The sequence below is a fragment of the Nannobrachium achirus genome (assembly GCF_963921795.1).
Source record: "Nannobrachium achirus genome assembly, chromosome: 8".
In the NCBI taxonomy this organism is placed as follows: Eukaryota; Metazoa; Chordata; class Actinopteri; order Myctophiformes; family Myctophidae; genus Nannobrachium; species Nannobrachium achirus.
Genome location: NC_137817.1, coordinates 5,663,973 through 5,684,973, shown reverse-complemented (window position 1 = coordinate 5,684,973; position 21,001 = coordinate 5,663,973). Strand labels below are relative to the sequence as shown.

The 21,001-nt window shown below is 43.9% G+C and overlaps 1 protein-coding gene across 1 annotated transcript in view; it reads right to left on the bottom strand.

The window, feature by feature from the left end:
* gucy1a2 (guanylate cyclase 1, soluble, alpha 2) overlaps positions 1–21,001 on the bottom strand; it is a gene marked incomplete at both ends in the record, with an annotated part of 112,009 nt that overhangs the window by 28,977 nt on the left and 62,031 nt on the right. Inside the window, 3 exons of the mRNA XM_080731160.1 lie at positions 3,917–4,060; positions 8,897–9,169; positions 10,758–10,970. Of these exons, the coding sequence (XP_080587286.1) occupies positions 3,917–4,060; positions 8,897–9,169; positions 10,758–10,970 (630 nt within the window). The remainder of the gene's footprint in view (positions 1–3,916; positions 4,061–8,896; positions 9,170–10,757; positions 10,971–21,001) is intronic.

The following is a 21,001-nucleotide window of genomic DNA, read 5'->3' as shown; positions in this document are numbered from 1 at the left end:
GGGCATACATTGTATATACTGTTTGTTCAGACTTACTGTTTTCTTTTTTGTTTTTCTTTACATATCTACTGCATAGTACTGTGTTCTATTTGTCTGTCATTCAATGTTATATGAGATACTTCAATGGTTTCCAGTGGAAATAAGCTTAGTCTTTTCATGGATAACCTTTTAGTAGACCTTGTACCAGTGAACTGTACCGTCATGAAACTGTACCTTTTCCTATGCAAACTTCTAATAAAGTCTTCAATCAATCAATACATGAGGAAAAACAATGCTGCCATTCGTTCCAAAAGCCATGTAACTATACAAATGCCACAATGTTTGGGCTCATTGCGCGCAGATCAGAGTGGGTATGGCAGGGGTATGCAGCTGCCATACCTTGGCTACAGAGGTAAATAATAAAAATGTAGGCTCTACTTTTCATCGTGCCTGTTGCTAAGGTATGGCAACATGACTGGTGTCTTGCACGCGTGCCCTGCACGCGCGCGTGCAAGACACCAGTCATGTTGCCATACTTTAGCTTGTTCTGAACTGACGCCACTGGGAGAGATGCACTCACTCCGTATGCAGAACACAGCGATCACATACAGTACAGAGAGAGAGAGAGACTGAAACACGATACAAATGCTGTTCCCCCCTTCTGATTTACCAAAGTCATGATTTACACAAAATGAACATTTGTATTTTATTCTAGAGCAACGAGCGCGCGCGCACACGCAACCTCAACTAGGCAACACAACGAGGAGCACAGATCCGTTGGGAAAGGCCTGGCGTTGTTTGCCAACGTGTTTGGGCTCATTGCGCGCAGATCAGAGTGGGTATGGCAGGGGTATGCAGCTGCCCGATCACATACAGTACAGAGAGAGAGAGAGACTCAAACACGATACAAATACAAATAAAATGCTTCGTACCACTGGTGTTGGCAGCATCCCTACGGCTCCATGTCGCCGTGGTCCGTCTCTTCCGAGTCGTAGGAACTTTCAGCCAGATCCCTGAACGCAGTGACTCTCAGGCTGCGTCTAAGACCTGGAGTCGCTGCCATCGGTCTCCACTCTCCACTGCAGCAGCCGCGGGTGCCACAGGGCGCTGGCTTCTTCTTGGGCGCTGCGCTTCTGGAGCCGCCTGGACAGCAGGGTCGGCGACGCGTCGATCAGTTGTGTGAACATAATCGGCACCCGATTGTGCATTGAAGATGGAAGGTTTAGGAGGATTGTTCAAGTGAGCTGAATCAAACTCGTTCACGCCATGGCCAGAGCCCTAGAGTTGCGTCACTCCCGTTCACTTCATGGGGCCAGGTCTTCTACGCACACATCTATTGGCGTATAGTGACAAACGGCGAACCGGAAGTTTACAAAATGCATTGAAGTCTATGAGGTGTAAAGTGACAATGAACCACGTGACCAGCGCTGTTTCTGACCCCGCGGTGACACCACTCTCTGATTATACTGCTCTGGCCATGGCCAAGCATGCCTGCAGGGAGAAAAAAAAGAGGAGAAACCGATCGCTAACGGTCTGTTTGAGCGACCGTCATGTTTCAGGGTTTATGGATTATAAACTATCAGGTAAGGCTATGTTTTACAACCATTTATACAGCGATCTGTCTGTGTTGTTGTTGTTGTTGTTACTTTTGGCACTGAATTGAAATGATGTTGTACTGTCTGAAACAGAAAGCGGACTGGTATCTGCTTGCTGGATTGCTATAGTGTGTGTGTGTGTGTGTGTGTGTGTGGGGACATCACGATAGTTTTTCACTTCGACGTGCTGTGTTAGTTGTGTGAACATATCGGCAATGTTTTACAACCATTTATACAGCGATCTGTCTGTGTGTTGTTGTTACTTTTTTTTGTCTGAGAAGGGTAGAGAGAGGTTTTGAATGTTGTACTGAAACAGACAGCGGACCACCCAGCTGATTGGCTGGCACACACACACACACACACACACACACACACACACACACACACACACACACACACACACACACACACACACACACACACACACACACACTAGCACGCCCACACACAAGCCACGGCTTTCTGGTTACCCGTCTCGCTCTCATTGTATAATTGGTTTCAGGTTTCTGAGAAGAGGTTTTTCTTTTTGGACAATTTAATGATGTTTAATTTCATGTGAGGCTGTGCACTTTTGTTTAATGTTGTAAAAAACACTGTCAGACTTTGAGGAAGTGTATCATATGTTGTGAGAGGCTGGATAAGGCTGAGATCTTTTGTGTACAGTGTGTACAGTAAAAGACGTCCAGAAGACGTCTGGCACCGACATCCCCAGGGGAAAAGACGTTCTGAGGACGTTTAGCAGGGAGTGAGTTAATGGCCTGCTAAGTAGCGTGTTAACGACATGCGTGTGAAGTCATTAACATAGCGTGCATCCCATCAAACAATCACTATAATGCCTGAATCCCGAGGCTAAACAATTCACAATACAACACTGCTTGTAACGAACAAAGGATGGACAGTAGGCTATAAATGTGGTTGTTGTTGAACATAGATAGGATAGGCTTGTACAGTTATTTTCGGAGTTTTCCTAAATGAACTCGTTTTTCATCGCAAGTTTCATCAGCATGTTTATGCTATGTTCAGTCGTAAGACAGTGCAGCGTGTCAAAAATAGCAGACCTACAATCTCACAACGCGTCTATCCGCGACGCATTGTGCATTGTAGGTCTGTTCTCTCTCTGCTGCTTGAGGTCCGCATCCACCAGTGAAAACCTCTCACAGCCAATCGATGGCTGTTATTTCACGAACCACGCATTTTGTCCCGCCTACAAAGGTTAACCCGTAAATTGCTGGTTGTTTTTAAGGCTCGCAAAGGAGCGTTTTAATGATTTATTAGATTACAAAAATATGATATTTCACCCGTCGAATTCCGAATATTCGAATACTTTGAGGTCGAATAATTCGAATTCTAAAAATCACTATTCGTGAATGCCCTACTGGGCACAGGGACGTGCAGAGAATGTTAGAGAGGCATTTCGAAAATAGCAGACCTCCAAGCTCAAAATAGCAGACCTCCATGCTCACAACGCATCGCGCTGCGACGCGTTGTGAGCTTGGAGGTCGGCTATTTTCAGTACTTAAAGGGATATTCCACTTTCAACAGTGAACTCCATTTTAATCATGATAGATTGATTAAAAACACCCATTATTTTTTTCTGGTGACTCATACTACCCTCCTAATACGTGAGCAGGCCGTGTTTTATCCATAACCTTTTTCATTTATTTTTTATAATTATTTGGGAAAATGGAAAAATGAAATACAAAAAATAATTATTAAAAATAAATGAAAAAAGTTATCGAAAAAAAACGGGCTGCTCACGTGTTAGGAGGGTAGTATGAGTCACCAGAAAAAATAACAGGTGTTTTTAATTAATCTTGAATCTATCTAACCTGACTTGCGTCTGATGGTGCCAGTAGTGCGTAGGCTACCAAAGTAGAGCGGTAGCCTACGCACTACTGCCACCATCTGACGCAAGTCAGGTTAGAATCTATCATGGTTAAAATGAAGTTTGAAGTTACGATGGGTGTGTGTGGGGAGAGGCCCTGGGCTCCTGGAGGGCCTGGTAACATTTACATAAAATATCTAAATATTGAATCAAGCAAATTAAAAACTGTTCAGGGTGTTCATAAAAGCCTGATTAGACGATAAAATGACCAAACTTTTTTTGAAAGTGAAATATCCCTTTAATACCACACTAAACTAAGCATAATCAAGCCAATACTGGAGATGTGGCGTAACGGCATGGATTTCTACACAGAGAGGTGCTGCATTCAAGTTCAGGAGAGTTTGGACAAGGCAATTACTCTTGAATGCTGCCGGCTTCAGGATATGGAAAGAGGGCATTTGTACTTCACACATTATTATCATTACCATACTGTAAGTGTAAGCCAATCAGATCTCACCTTGATGGGTTTGCCGTCGGGCGTGAGGACCTCCTCCGACAGCTCCATCATCTTCAGGGCCATGTGTGCGATTGGCTTAGCGTGGCTGACCATCTTCTTGTGGAGCCCGCCCGCCACGCAGTAGGCGTCGCCGATGGTCTCGATCTGAATGGAAAGATAGATAGATACCTTTATTATCCCACGGGGGAAATTCAGTTGCCCAGAGGCAGCACAGCAGTTAAGGTTACAAGTTACAGAGAAGTAAGAAAAAGAAAAAGAGTGTACAGTCCAAAGAGCAAGCACACAAAAAAAGATAAATAAAACATAAAGTGTCGAAAGCTATTGCAAAAAAAAACTAACTTTAACAAACAGTGCCAAACAAAAAAGTGCACATAACAGTCACTGCTAGTCAATGCAGTCATGCAACACAAGTATCACACCGCCATATCAGCACCGCAATAATACAAAGTACAACCAACACAACCCAATAGTGCAGGGCCTGAAAAAAAGTGACCAAAGTCAGTGCAAATAAGTCAAGAATATATATATATATATATATTTTTTTTTTTTTCCTTTTAAAGCAATAATGGGAGCCACAGCAAGACGCCACAGCATCCCTCTCAGGAAGGGGGAACATGGAGGCGTGAGATGAGAATCACACAACAAGTCTTCTCCGCTTCACCCTCGCTCACAGTCACAATCACCTTGCGGCGGGGAACGCGCGTGTCGAATTTGAAGCCGGCGGGACGAACGGTTCTCGAGATACGTGGGGCACATATACTCACATACTCAGAGATTTCTCGCATTTATTGTAAGATATATCCAATAATTCAACATCACTACATCTCTGCGACAAATATTGTACTTTTATTTTTATCTCCACATGGAAACCATAATTACTAGTTACTTTGCAGATTATACATTCTAATATTATATAACATACATTAATCTACTTGAGCCCTATTTCATACCATGGCATCGCGACGCGTTGTGAGCTTGTAGATCTGCTATTTTCAAACATTTTGTACTTTTACTTTTGGCACTTTGGCACTATTTTGATGCCAAAACGTTTGTACTTTTACTCAAGTACATTTTGAATTCCGGACTTTTACTTGTAACAGAGTATTTCTATATTGCAGTATTGATACTTTTACTTAAGTAAAAAACGTGTAATTTTTTTCCACCACTGGCATTAGTGAGGACCAATTACCGTTGTTCCCTATTGAGCTTGGCACATTTCCTGGGGCAAGCCAAGGTAAATAGGAGGTAGGGATATCACGTGACAACGGTGATGCGCCATGTCCAGCCATGAAGCTCACCATGGGTGCCAGAACCCACAGCCGGAAGTGTGATAAAATACATGTCAGTGAAGCGACCGCAGTTTTCCCGACGACCCTGAGCGCAACGGTGGGGGCCGATGGGCAATAGGCTTCCCACACCCCGCGCCCCCACCGTTGCACTCAGGGTCGTTGGGAAAACCACGGTTGCGTCAGTGAATGGAGCCTGCTTGATCAGCTCATGAACAAACCTGGAACAAAAACTATTGACTGAGACCTTTAATTGTCATATAATCTGTTCAGGAATATAAAAGAAAACATATCAAAGGTATTTTTACAATCACTTGCTTTTCGATGTGCACAGTACATAATGAAATAATAATAATAAGAGTAAATAATAATCGTTTCTGTATCGCGAGATTTGGTTCTGAGTGGGACTGAGTTACTAAGGGGGCCCAAGGTGGAGGGGCCTTAATTATTTAAATGTTATACTTTAGCTATTAAAAAATAGCAGATATACAAGCGAGCTTGTAGATCTACTGTTTTTGAAAAGTTGTGAAAATGTGTGCACATCTTTGAATGTACTGTATGTATTTTTTAAGCGAACATTTGTAATTCAAATTTGGCTTCTGGGGGGGGGTCCCTGGAACTAAATATTTTGAGATGGGGGTCCGTGGCCGAATACATATCATTTTGGGGGTCCTTAACATGAAAAGGTTTGAGTACCACTGACATAGAAACATAGGTTTTTCAAAAAACTCTGTGCCGCCCTGCGAGCTTGTAGATCTGCTTTTTCAATAGTTAAAGCACAAAATAACGCAGTGAATCCTTGTGCCCAGGGCCCAGAATTTGATGCGACGCCCCTGGCTCAGACAGTCAGGAGGAGCGAGAGAGAACAAACAGAGGGAGAGAGAGAGAGAGAGAGAGAGAGACAGAGAGAGAGAGAGAGAGAGAGAGAGAGAGAGAGAGAGACAGTCATTTGGACGCAGTAACCATGACGATGGGATCATATGTCCCTCCACAAACATTCGCTCCAGCACTTCTTTCACTTTGCAGACACCCATGACCTCTCCCTCTCGCTCTCTCTGGGATGTGTGACATGTTTGTGTGACAAATGGCACAAAGGACAACAACAGACAGGGGAGAGAAAAGGTGAAACGTTTTACCGTACCACATAGACAACCACACAACACGCACGCACGCGCACACACACGCATGCACGCACGAACGCACGCACGCACGCACGCACACGCACACACACACAGCTAGCCCTAAACACTGTAATAAGCCAATAAACTTGGCTTGAACCGAATCATATTTACCATCGCTAATCTACTCAGTGATACGGCATGCACTTCTAATGTTTGACTTCCCCTCCGTCAACAAGGAGTAATGAGTGTGTGTGAGCGTGCGTGCATGTGGGTGTGTGTGTGTGTGTGTGTGTGTGTGTGTGTGTGTGTGTGTGTGTGCGTGCGTGCGTGCGTGCGTGCGTGCGTGCGTGCGTGCGTGCGTGCGTGTGTGTTAGTATGTGACTGAGTGTGTGCTTATTGGCCTCTCTGTGCTCTAAGGCCTGGGAGTGAGCCTGTGTACACAGTACGAGTACAGTCTATAACTGTACATTATGCTCAGACGCATATCGTTGCCGTCGGGCAGAAACCCCTTATCTCCAACATTCTAACTTTTCGTTTGTGTTTTTGGCGTAAATGAATGCCTTAAGCCTCATTCACACTGTAAGCAGCAAAGCTAATGGTTGGCTTGGTAATTCAATGTAATGTGGAAAAAAAGCTTGGACATTTTTTAAAGCTGGTTTGCATAGAGATTACATTGAATTACCAAGCCAACCATTAGATTGGCTTCTCTCAGTGTGAATGCAGCATTACTCGATAGATACTACAGCGTAACACAAAAACATCAAAAGTAGCAGATCCACAAGCTCAAAACGCGGCGTGAATCGGCACTTTTGAGCTTGTCGATCTGCTACTTTAGCTGTTTTTGAATTTAAATCCTGTAAACCAACAGTTTTGGACATATGAAGTTTCCACCCGATAGTGTTGATATACACAATACTGTACCGTGTTGGTTGCTGAAAATAACATATTTTCTAGCGAGTTTACATCAGGTGTAACTCTGCCTCATGCATGTACCATGTATGTCCACAGGGACGTGCAGAGAATGTTAGAGAGGCAGGGGCTGACATTTCTAAAAGGGCCTTTTGGTGAAAATACTGTAAATAGATAACATCCAAGCTTGTGAGCTTGGATGTCTATGGACGGCTATTTTCGGTGCTTGATACCACACTGAAATAAGCATAATCCAGTCAATACTGGCGATGTGGCGTAACGGCACGGATTTCTACATAGAGTGGTTCATTCTTTCAACATAAGATGCTGCATTCAAGTTCAGGAGAGTCTGGACAAGGCAATTCTCTTGAATGCTGCCTTCAGGTATGGCATGGAAAGGAGGGGCATTTGCATTTCTTTCACCATAGTAAAAACAGCATTCCTGGTCTGGAAAGGGTAGTTTTTACAGATGGCTAAAAGGGCAGGGGCTCAAGCCCCCTTTTGATGTCTTGGTGTGCACGTGCCTGTATGTCCATAACTGTTCTGTTTTTTTATCATTCAAAAATAATAAAAACAAAGTAGTGAAATTATTTGATCCACTTTGGTGCAACACGGTTGTATGAAGTAGGATGTTCATTCACGAAAAAAGTAGGAATATGGAGATACAAGATGAAGGGTTTTATTGACAATGACCGACTGGGCGTCCCTTATCCCACTTATTACACGTCTAATAAAATAAAGAGATAAATTGACCCAAATGTAACAAACAAAACGTTTGTAAAAGTTGCGCTGGGCGGACATGGTCGCCTCGGAAAACAACGGGAAGCATTGATCAAACAGATTTTCGGCTACCACACTGTCTATTTCTCGCTGTATGCATTCAAAAACATTCTTGAGCTCAATGTTTAGTTGTAAATGCGCGGCATTAACTGCTCTGCCAAGTTGATATTCCATAGTTGTTGAGCTGGGCAGGGATGAGTTAATTCACAAGAGGTGGAAAAACGTTTGATTCTTACTGTACATGCTATGTATCAGATAAGATCAGTCTATGACCGTAGGATCTCCACTGGGTGAGTGTCTGTCTGTCTGTGTGCAGACTCAGAGTGCATCGCGGACTGCGCTGCGGCCCCGCCCCCAGATCAAATGGATCGGCTTGGCTCTTCTTTTTCTTTTCTTTCTCATTTTTTGGTGCCTTTTGGCAGCGTGATGCCTGACCCAACGTGCGTCACGTTTACTATATTGTGGCCCCCTGCCTAATCTAGTTGGCTGAGCATGGATCAGATTGTAAATACCATCATTTATCTATTTCACTGCACATTAGGTTATCATCCCTAACCCTTAAATGCAACACTATTCGGGGCTTCCGCTGGTCTACTGGTCCGGGCGCATATATCACTTGCCACATAGGCATGGATGGCATTCAATTCACGATCCGGACCACCTTTGCCGCGTGTCACTCCCTGTCTCTCCCCCCATTTCCTGTCAGTCTACTGTCCTATCAATAAAGGCATAAAACCCCCCCCCAAAAATCTTGTTTTATTTGATGGCCTTCCTGCCCTGGCATTTGGCCTTTGTGCCCTCAAAAAAATGGACAACACCAAAGGCCAATAATTGGCCTTGCCCCTAAAATGATGAAATTCCAGGCCTGGTTATACGGTCCATACCTTATAGACGTCCAGGATGCCGCACTGGTAGTCGAAGCGCGTGTACAGCTCGTTGAGCATGGAGATGACCTGCATGGGCGTGCAGTGCGCGCACACCGCCGTGAAGCCCACAATGTCGGAGAAGAGCATGGTGACGTCGTCGAACTTGCGCGCCGGCACGTGCTGGCCCTGCCACAGGCACTGGGCCACGTCGCCCGGGAAGATGGAGTCCAGGAGGTCCACCGTCCGCCTCTTCTCCTCCTCGAGGGCCTGGTGCGTGCGCTCTAGAGTGGCCTGAGAGGGAGGGAGAGAGAGGGAACATAGTTGTGTTAATAATTGTTTTGTTTGGTGTAATCGTTTTAGTTTGGTATAATAATTGTTTGGTACAGTATTTTGTCCATCTTTTTACCATGAGAAATGTCACAGCTTGTCTCCGTGTGTGTACACATTTTTACAGTCTATGGGTTTGATGTGACTATTATTAGTAGTTATTATTGACTCTGTGGGTTTTATTATTTTATTCATTATGTGGCTGGAAGTATCATTCACCATGATGGAGGAGCAAGTAAGGACATTCTAAACCGGATCAACAAAGCATACATAACCTTCATAAGACTTAAACAAATCTGGAAGTCAAGCCAATACAGCACCAAAACAAAACTCCGGATCTACCAAAGCTGCGTACTCTCAACACTGCTATGCGGCGCAGAATGCTGGAAAACCACAGAAAACGACATCCATAAACTATCCACTTTACACACCTCATGTCTGCGCAAAATCCTGCGTATATTCTGGCCCAAGACCATCTCTAACAAGAACCTCCTCAACATCACCCAACAGGAGGACATGCACTGCATAATCAACAGACGCAGGTGGTCCTGGATCGGTCATGTCCTCAGAATGGACATCAATGCAATCCCAAGAGTGGCATTACACTGGACCTCAGAAGGCAAAAGGAAGAAAGGGAGGCCTAAAACAACATGGCGCAGGACGATCGAGAAGGAGCTCCAGCAACACCAGCAGAGCTGGGGGACCGTAGAGAAGATGGCCAAAGACAGATGCAAGTGGAGGAACTTTGTTGCTGCCCTATGCGCCAGCCGGCGTAATGGGGATAAGTAAGTCATTATGTGGCCTCCTTCTCAGGGTTGCCCACCCCTCCCCCACCCCCACTCAGCACAGCACAGCACACAGCACAGCAGTAGCAGTAGGTCCCTTTTGTGACGTCACAAAATCAGACGGTCCGTTTTGAGACCTGCTTTAATACTGTACATAAATCTGTCTATAAACTGAGAAAGACACAATGGTCGGAAATAGGACTTTGTGAGGATAGAAGGTGCTGGTGGGACACCAAACAAATACATAAAAATCAAACCTCGGTTCGAAGTGAAGCGGTGAACTTTTATTCTATGTGTTCTAGAGTTATGAACATACAGGACAGATAAAACCTGTTCATTCTGAACTGAAATGGCCATATATGGACATGGGACACACATTTTGCTTTTTGAAAAAGCCTATTCATTCTGGACTGATATTCTGGACGTACGGGACAGATAAAACCTGTTCATTCTGGACTGGAATGACCATATTATATGGACATGAGGTGACAGACATTTTTTTTTTTTTGATAAAACCTGTTCATTCTGGACTGGGATGACCATATATGGACATGAAACACACATTTTGTTTTAGAATAAACCTGTTCATTCTGGACTGAAATGACCATATATGGGCGTGGGACACACAAAGCCACTCGTTGGAAGCGGTTTTCACCGCTTCAAAAATAGGAAAAAAATGTAAATTCATGGTGAAGTCCCTTTAAGCGAGCACTATAGTATTCATGAACACCACCAGTATAATCCTCCAGCATACTGTACGTCCTGACCTTGAGCTTGTCCATCCTCTTCTTGAGGCCGTCCTGGGCCTTGGCCTGCTCGCCCACCAGAATGACGTCTCGTGTGGCGTCGTGGATGGGGATGTCTGACAGGTGGAGGCCCCGCCCCATCAGCTCCTCCAGCTTGTCCACGCGCGGCGAGCCCAGGAAGATCAGCACACGGGACTCTGGGACGTGGAGCATCTGGCCCTTCAGCTCCATCACCTGGACAGGGGGACAGGCAGGCAGTGTTGTTTTTGACAGAAAATTTAGATTTTGTGTTAGTCATAGTCTTTTGAATAAAATGTCATTTAGTTTTAGTCATGATTTAGTCACCTGAAAAGTTTTAGTTTTAGTCGGCTAAATATCATAGGATTTTAGGCGACTAAATCTACAGTTGATTTCGTTTAACTGAAATGTAATTTGGCAGGCCTTGATGGCATCGTAATGATTTCAAAGTCGATTTATGGCAGTAAATGAGTTAAAAAAAATCAATAACCAAAAACAAGGCATAGCTGTTTTTTCCCAGGACCTTCCAGGACCCTTGATCAATTACAAAACATTTCCAGTACTGGAAAAATATTTTTCTAATTTCAGAATATTTCCAGGAATTTCATGAGCGTGGAAACCCTGTTATTATTATGAACAGAGATTAGATGTGTTTGTTAAAGGGATCAAAGCGTCAGGGCTTTTCCCACAAAATGACCTCCAGACAGACACAAATCAAAGCAGAAGTGTGCCTTGTGATGATGATAACAACACAATACTGTTCAATGTTCACTTGACCTCTTTCCCACGCTTTTTTTTCCTCTTAAATTTCTATCCCACGATTTCGCAAACCCATTTTTCACCCAGTGCCAATTATCTAATGCAGGGTTCCCCAATAGGCGGCCCGCGGGCCATTTGCGGCCCGCGGGGGGCTACTGTCTGGCCCCCACCAACCCCAGTAATAATGGTGGTATAAGAGCAGCAACAACACTAGTATATCGTCGTTGTCGGGTGGAAAGCTTGTATCTCCAAATTTGTACGTTCTTTTGCAAATCATACAAGGCCATCGCACAAAAGTAGTGAAAACAGCAGATCCGCGAGGCGTTGTGTGCTTGTAGATCGGCTGTTTTCACTAGTTTAAATCATTTTTAAAATGACAAATGCAAAACGAACGGTTTTGGACATACAAGATTTTCACCCGACAACGACGATATCTGAACTGTCGCTGGAGTAGCGGGAACGCCACTGTCGCCCCCTGCAATGTTGTGGCCCTCTGCTTGGTACCCTAGACATAATTCGGCCCTTGGGGAAAACTAATTGGGGAACCCTGATCTAATGTAATCCTGGGCGCTACTCTCCCTCTGCCAACCTGGGGAGAGCAACGGACTGACTGACGTAGCAAGTGGAAGGAACACGTTATTCCAACCAGTTCCTTTCCCCTCCATCAGGCACCCCGGCTGGCCAGGGGGAGGCAGTATAGAGACCAGGATTACTGCATGTTTTTTGTGGGGGTATCTACCCTAGGAGACACAGGGAGAACATGCAAACTCCACACAGAAAGGCCCTTATGCCAACCCCACCTATAGGGTACGGGCACTGATGACGCGGAGGAGAGAACACGCCCCCAGCGCCCACAGCGTCCCCCGGCGGGAATCGAACCTAGGACCTTCTAGCTGTGAGGCAACAGCAGGGGCGTCAATTGGGTATGGCAGGGGTATGCAGCTGCCATACCCTGGGTCCAGAGGGGGAAATAAAAGTTACTTTTAAATATAAATCCATGAATGTCTCTCTGTGCTGGTTATTATGTTGTTAAAGTAGAGTAAAATAACTATGAATGCAAAATGTAACAAAATGGTCACTTTAACAAAGTATTATTATTGTATTCTCCCCATCTTAACAAAATGGTATATTCCCATGTTCCGCAGGTCAGCTGCACAGGTGAAATGCATTATTGTTAATTGCAGCACGTTTACTAACATGCTAAGTTTAGCTGCACTTGAACAACCATTCCAGGCTGCCATATCCAGCCCATGAAACCGTAGAAACCTGTGTAAATTGTATTCCATATAGCTACTCTTGGTCTATCGATAAATGTGTGTAATGTCTTTTTGCATGTTAAGGTGGGTTTGTCCATATGTTGAAATATAATGTCCATGTATTTGCTAGATATTCACAGCGTTTACTTCCATAATAATAGATTTTTTACATGTTTTACACAGAATCTATCTTTGCTAAATAGTTACTATATCGTTAAAATGTATGGTTACACCCCTAGCGTGCATCTGTGTGAAATACATCACTTTGGGAAAGATAGAGAGGACAGAGAGAAAAGAGAGAGAGACCGAAACAGAATCATATTATGTAAATGTCGGTTTCATTTGTCTTTCCTGTCATTTTCTCACGGCACAACAATCCCTCTAAGCTAAACTGCAAGCTGATGGAATCAACAACCACATTGCAGTTGTACCTGAGGTACACAGTGTCACATTTTGTGTGAGCTTGCAGATCGGCTATTTCGGAAATTAAATATGTTTTTATTCAAATCTATTATTTGGCGCCGGGGTGCCTGCCTGGGGGGGTTTTACGTTGTGATGCATCCAGCTTTGTTATTAAAGTAGAAATAAGCAGTTTTCTGATGACATAAGCAGAAATCATGCAATTGATTTTATTATATTCAGGCGGCTAACAATGCTCCCTAAAAAAATCTAGTCTCTGTGGCGCTTCTAGGAGCCGCAGTCTACCTCCAAAACTATTATTTTATCTGTAAGAAGCTCTGTCATTAGCAGCTCATTGGTGGCATGAACCAGCCGACCGGGGCTAAAAGGAGTGACAGACAGGTCAACCAATCTGAACAAGAACAAGAGGCGGTCCTGATTGGTCTGTTATTTTGGATGGGCACCCAGTTTAATCGACCAATGACAGAACTTCTCACAGATAAAAATAATAGTTTTGGAGGCAGATTGTAGCCCCAGGAAGTGTCACACACACAACATTTCTTTAGGAAGCATCAAGCCCCCAGAACCCTGGGGGCGCCGTGAAACCAAATGGACATGTTGGCCGTTTTGAGGTACTGCAGTTGGGTCTAATCTCATGAACGCGCATTTTGGCTCCACCCCCTCCACTCCAGACAGCTGAATCCTCTGTTCCTCTCCGGAGCGGAGAGCACCGCACCGCAGACCGCATTAACCAGGAAATAACCATAGCGACTTCTTCTTATTACTTCTTATTCTGTGTTTATTAAATATAGATACCTTCCCGAATCTCCTAGTTACAACAATATTGTTCTTATAAAACTGTTGGTTTACTCATTAGTATTAGTTATTACGATTTTCGCGTTTTGTCATCTTGACAGAGGCTGTCTGCCATTGACTTTGCATTGGGTTCTGAAAAGTCCGATCTTTTTTTTAAATAGAAGCTTTACGTGAAATGTTAATGAAGATTACTATCAAAATTGGAATTTAAATGCGATACATACATGGTTTGATAATCTCTCGAGAGATTATCAAACCGCCATGGCGACACCATGGCGGTGTCGCCCTTTCTTCTTTGAAGATGGGTTCCCAGATTGATGGTTTGATAACCCACAAGTAGGCGAAAGCCATTTCTGAGTAGGCCTGTCTGTCTCATAGAGTTATAAGTGGGTCTGTCTCATGGCCTGTCTCCATCACTCTGTCTGTGACACTTACAAATGCGTAATTAAATGTATTCATTTTGGACAAAGTGCATCTAATGCATAGAGTATATATATATAATATCTAATGTGGATTTCAAAGAATGTCTCTATATGTCAACACACTGTCATCTAATAAAAATACTCTATTTCAGACTGTAGCTACTATATGAATTATATTTATACTTGTTTCTGGAACAGAACACAACTCTAGGCTTGTCTAGAACAGACCAGTAACTTTAACTATGACTCGTTTCACCCAAGGAATCCATGCAAAATGCTAAGATTACCACACTGAATGACAACACAGGTTGATATTGTAAATCAGGGGTCTTCAACGTTTTCAGGCAACGGACCCAGATGAGATAGAGATGAAGCAGGGACCCCCACAACCTTTTCATAGATTCCATATAGTTTAATCGCCTGACCGCACAATCATCAGTGTATTTTGGATTCATGTCAATTTGTGTTTTCAGATATTTAACCACTTGAACCGTCAATACTTAATAAGCTTCACTTTCACTCTGTAATTAGTCTGCTCTTTTTCCCCTCTACACCAAAGCCCTTTGCCAAAAATAGCAGATCTACAAGCTCACAGTGAGCTTGTAGATCGGCTATTTTTGTCTAAAGTTCTCAGAATAAGGACACTAGGGTTCAAGTGGAATAGAAAAAAGTTTCTATCACACAAAGATTTGGAGGACCCCCTATAGTAACTCTGAGGACCCCCTAGGGGTCCCGGACCCCCTGTTGAAGACCCCTGTTGTAAATAATGGGAGAGTCCAAAATACCACTTCTATCCAAAGCAAGAACTTATGATAGTTGATAAACAAGTGAGCATGCAACATTGGAACTGGAGCACTCACTGTACACTCAATCAGTGTACAGTGATAAAATTGTCAACCCACCTAAAATCATTTTCAGTTTATACAGCTGGAGATACAGACACCTGTTGCTGTACACATACTCTTATGGTAATGATTGCTATCAGAATATAGAGCTTTATTATAATTATACATTGTTCATACCATGTTGAAAATACATTTCTGAAACAACAGAATACATTCCCAGCCAGCCAGATCATCTTTTTGATAATATTCCATCACATTATTTTAACACCTGTGCAGTCAAATATCTGTACCTGAAAGATGATGAAACTACAACTACAGCTTGTAGTAGGCAGTAGGCAGCTTGTACTCAGAGCTGAGAGGATGAGAGCTGTCCATACCAATGGACTTGGCTTTCTTAAGCACCTGCCTTTGGTAGACTTGATCCAGGCTACTGAAGTCTACTCCAGCTATCTTTGAAGCCGTTCTCACAATTCTCCTAAGGTGATTTTTGTCCTTTACGTTCAGGTTTCCATATACCAACAAAACAATAGAGGTGTTGCTGACCTTTCTTGCAAATGTTTCACAGTTCACATCGAATTTAAGCTTACTATCAAACATAGTGCCTAGATATTTGTAGGTGTTCACCAGGTCAAGGGTGGGGGGGGGGGGATTTCCTAAATGTGTGACCTCTAGTATTGGATCATAATCATTATAATATCTACATTTATAAAGTATTCATAAACGTATCTGTGGTCTCTGAACCAGGTTTGGTTTGGTTAATTGGTTTAGTTAATACTCTAGTTAGGCTATAAGGTTTGGACTATAGCCAGGATGGCCACAGGCCAGGACCATATGACACAAAATAACACACTTTTTTGAATGAATTTCACATGTAAAAACGTTAGACCATTGTCAATGGTGTGTATAAACCATAACAGTTAATTTCATAGAGGTATACATTAACTAATTTACCTCAGAAACTTCAAGCAATGGACTTGGTTATTAATATGGATTCCACTTTGGTAATCTATTCCAGTGTTTCTCAAACTTTCACATTTTCAAGGTCTCCCCTTAACTCTTTACAGCATACAAATGGAACCAAATTAACCAAATGTTGGTTCCATTTGTACACTGTCAGTATACACTTGTATAGACCCCACAGAGTCCCTGGAATCCACTTTGAGAACCACTGATCTATTTGAAATGCATTCTGTTTGTTTGTTTACAGTGGTCTTCAACGTTTTCAGGCCAGGGACCCCCAAACTGATGGGGAGATGGAGCAGGGACCCCCTACCTTGGGGGTCCCTGCTCCATCCAACATGCATGTACAAGTGCATGGCTGTACCACTTCCATTTATAAACATACCTTAATAACTGAGAACCAATGTCAATACTATCAATCTATCACTAACAATCTGTCAATTGCACAATAATCATGTATACAAGCTATTCAAAAGAGACAGAATCATGTCTTTTTGTTATATTTAAATACAAATTATTATTTTTCTTTCTTTTTTTAAATAAAAAAAAAAATATATAATGTTTTTTTTTTTTTTTTCAACAATTTCGCGGACCCCCTGCAGTGTCCCCGCGGACCCCCTAGGTTAAACCATGAAATACACAATGGTTAATTAATTCAACGTGGAGTTACACTTCCAGGCGATGCCTCAGTCCAGCGGGACGTATCGTAAGATCGAATCCGAGCAGAGTGCTTCTCAACCGGGGAGAGGAGCTGTACTGGGCGGCGTTTCCCTTTCATCCCCACTAGAGAGCGTTTCTCAACCGTCTAAACCAACAGAGCTCGTACTCGCGGCGCTCGTTCATGACTTGAGCCCCAGCGCGTTCACAGTGGCAGTGCTCGTTCATGACTTTGTGCCCAAGCGCGTCCATGAACAAATTCGATGACGCAAAATGCGTCACAGTAGAACCACTACGTCACGTTTTACTACCCGGATGGAGGGGTGAAAACGCCTCATGCGCTGGGTGAGCAACTCAATGCAAGTGGACGGGCGGGGATATATGTGTCCTCTCTATTAATATTATAACTCTATGGGAAGCATTGTTAGCCGCCTGAATAAAATAAAATTTTAATATTTTTTTAAAATAAGAAATTGCATGATTCCTGCTTATGTCAGCAGAAAACTGCTTATTTCTGCTTTAAGCGTCTATCCTAACACAACTGGCTCATGTTCAGGGGAGGGAAGCCGGGCGGAGGGAAGGGGGAGGGAAGGGGGAGGGAAGCCGGGCAGGGAGGGAAGGGGGAGGGAAGGGGGAGGGGGAGGGAAGCCGGGCGGGGAGGGAAGGGGGAGGGAAGGGGGAGGGGGAGGGAAGCCGGGCGGGGAGGGTGATATTTGTCACCAGGGGTGTTGCACCAAATTCTGGGCCCTGGGTACAAGGATTCACTTCAACTATGTTGTGCTTTAACCATTGAAAAAATAGCAGATCTACAAGCTTGCGAGCTTGTAGATCAGCTATTTTTGGAAATATTGTGAAAATGTGTGCAAGTCTTTGAATGTTATTAGATTTTTATACATTTGAAAACTTGAAATGAGACATTCTGCATAATGAGTACTTTTACTTTTGGTACTTTGAGTACATTTTGATACCAATACTTTTGTACTTTTACTCAAGTACATTTTGAATTACGGACCTAACAGATTATTTCTATATTGCGGTATTGATACTTTTACACCCCCAAAATGACTTATATTGATTACTCACGCCATGGAGACTTGAGTTCAATAATATTTTTTGTTTTTTGTCACATTCCTAAGAAAATAATTTGATTACAAGAACTGTACCTCCATTCATTGATTCCGGATGGGGACCCAAATGCATTTGAGTCCCCATCTGGAATCAATGGGGGTATATTTACTATAATCAAAAAGGTTGTAGGAATGTGACAAATACAAAAAGATATTATTGAACCCAAGTCTCCATGGCGTGAGTATAGAAAAAATGACATTTCGGGGGTGAACTACTCCTTTAAGCAAAATATTTGAGTACCTGAGGAAAAAAATCCTCCACTGGTTTTATTTTATTCCACAGTTTGGGAGCCAGGAGGGAGAAGAGTCCATGTGAACTGACTGTACACACGACACACACTGAAGCTGTGACAGCTTCTGGAGACTACAGTAGCAGTGAAATACTAAGATCCACACAGCAGTAGAGGTGATATGAAGTTCAGCACATGAGTTAGATTCAGAGACAGTTGACTGGCTGGCTTGTGTTGATAAAGAAGCTGTTCTCAAAATGGGGGTCTGGGGGGGCCCCAGAGGGAGTTCCACTCCAGGCAAAATTAATGAATATAGCCTATCATCAAAATCCGTTGAACCACTTCAATTGTATATGCATTAGCTATTTGAAAATAGCAGATCTACCAGAACACCAAATCTTAATATGAGGGTTCCTGGTACAAAATCTTTGGTGACCCAGCTGAAGTTAGCCACACCCACTGCTGTTTCTGGATTGTGAAAAGGGGAGGGGATGACCGGTTTGGGTTCTCCAACGCTACTTCTGAGACTCCTACATTCAATCCCTCATTGCACACCCCCGGGCACAGGACTAGTATTACATAACAGACCAGCACTACAGACAGTGCCAAGGTGATGAGGGGTGAACAGACTAGCACCACAGACAGTGCCAAGGTGATGAGGGGTAAACAGACCAGCACCACAGACAGTGCCAAGTGAAGGTGATGAGGGGTAAACAGACCAGCACCATGGACAGTGCCAAGGTGATGAGGGGTAAACAGACCAGCACCACAGACAGTGCCAAGTGAAGGTGATGAGGGGTAAACAGACCAGCACCACAGACAGTGCCAAGGTGATGAGGGGTAAACAGACCAGCACCACAGACAGTGCCAAGGTGATGAGGGGTAAACAGACCAGCACCACAGACAGTGCCAAGTGAAGGTGATGAGGGGTAAACAGACTAGCACCACAGACAGTGCCAAGGTGATGAGGGGTAAACAGACCAGCACCACAGACAGTGCCAAGGTGATGAGGGGTAAACAGACTAGCACCACAGACAGTGCCAAGGTGATGAGGGGTAAACAGACCAGCACCACAGACAGTGCCAAGGTGATGAGGGGTAAACAGACTAGCACCACAGACAGTGCCAAGTGAAGGTGATGAGGGGTAAACAGACTAGCACCACAGACAGTGCCAAGTGAAGGTGATGAGGGGTAAACAGACTAGCACCACAGACAGTGCCAAGTGAAGGTGATGAGGGGTAAACAGACCAGCACCACAGACAGTGCCAAGGTGATGAGGGGTGAACAGACTAGCACCACAGACAGTGCCAAGGTGATGAGGGGTGAACAGACTAGCACCACAGACAGTGCCAAGGTGATGAGGGGTAAACAGACTAGCACCACAGACAGTGCCAAGTGAAGGTGATGAGGGGTGAACAGACTAGCACCATGGACAGCAGCAAGGTGATAAAGAGTAAGCAGGCTGGCACCATGGACAGTGGCAAGGTGACGAGTGGTAAAAAGAGCATGGGAACTGAAGAAACCACCGTGCTACAGCAGGGGTGTTTTCAGGCCAAGGACCCCTTAGTTGAGAGAGAGGGATGAAGCAGGGACCCCTACAACCCATAGATTCCATATGCACAATCATCAGTGTATTTTGGATTCATGTCAATTTGTGTTTTCAGATATTTAACCACTTGAACCCTCAATACTTAATAAACTTGACATTTCACTCTGTGCTTTGTCTGCTCTTTTTCTCCTCTACACCAAAGCTCTTTGCCAAAAATAGCAGATCTACAAGCTCACAATGCCTCGTGCTGCGAGGCGTTGTGAGCTTGTAGATCAGCTATTCTCAGAATATGGATGTTAGTGTTCTGAGGACCCCCTAGGGGTCCCGGACCCCCTGTTGAAGACCCCTGTGATAAAGAGTAAGTAGGCTAGCACCACGGACAGTGGCAAGGTGACAAGTTGTAAAAAGAACATGGGAAATTAAGAAACCACTGTGCTACATGAGAACTCTCTCTGCCTTTGACTTGAACCTTAATAAACAAGCTCTCGATCGCAAAGCCTGAGAACGAGGATAGACTAACATTGAGCAGTGTGTTGTCATCGCCACAAGGCAGACAGCTGCCACACCTCCAGTGTGAGTCGTGTCCAGGGGGTCATTTATGGGAAAATCCCTGACGCTTTGATCCCTTGAACAAACACATCATCACACGGACGCCTCATGTCCTCTCTGTTCCTTAACCTCCATCCATCCATCCTCCCTCCCTCTCTCTCTCTCTCTCTCTCTCCGTCCCTCATGCACACCTGTCCTCCTTTTTCCTCTCTCTCTCACACACACACACGCATTCACAAACGCACGCACGCACGCACGCACGCACGCACTCACACCCACACACACACACACACACACACACACACACACACACGTCACTGTCTCTCCGTGCTTGTGATGAATGAAAAAAGTAGGTATCCTATAGATCTGGGCCTTGCATAAAGGTAACCGTTTGGATACACGTAAAAATATACACTCTCAGAGGTAAATGAACACCAAGGATTTCACTATACACCTCAGGCACTCAATAGTGGCGTTTCCATAAAGCCTTTTTTTGCGCATTAAGGCTTTTGCGCATAAATATTTTAATGGAAACACTTCAAAATTCGAATAAACTTTAATTATTCACAAAAACATTTATGCGCTTGGTGGAGGTGGATTTTGAGGCTTAATAAAAAAAACTAAATGCGCAAAAGGGATATGGAAACACTAAGTGAATAGGTTTTGTATTAAAATGCA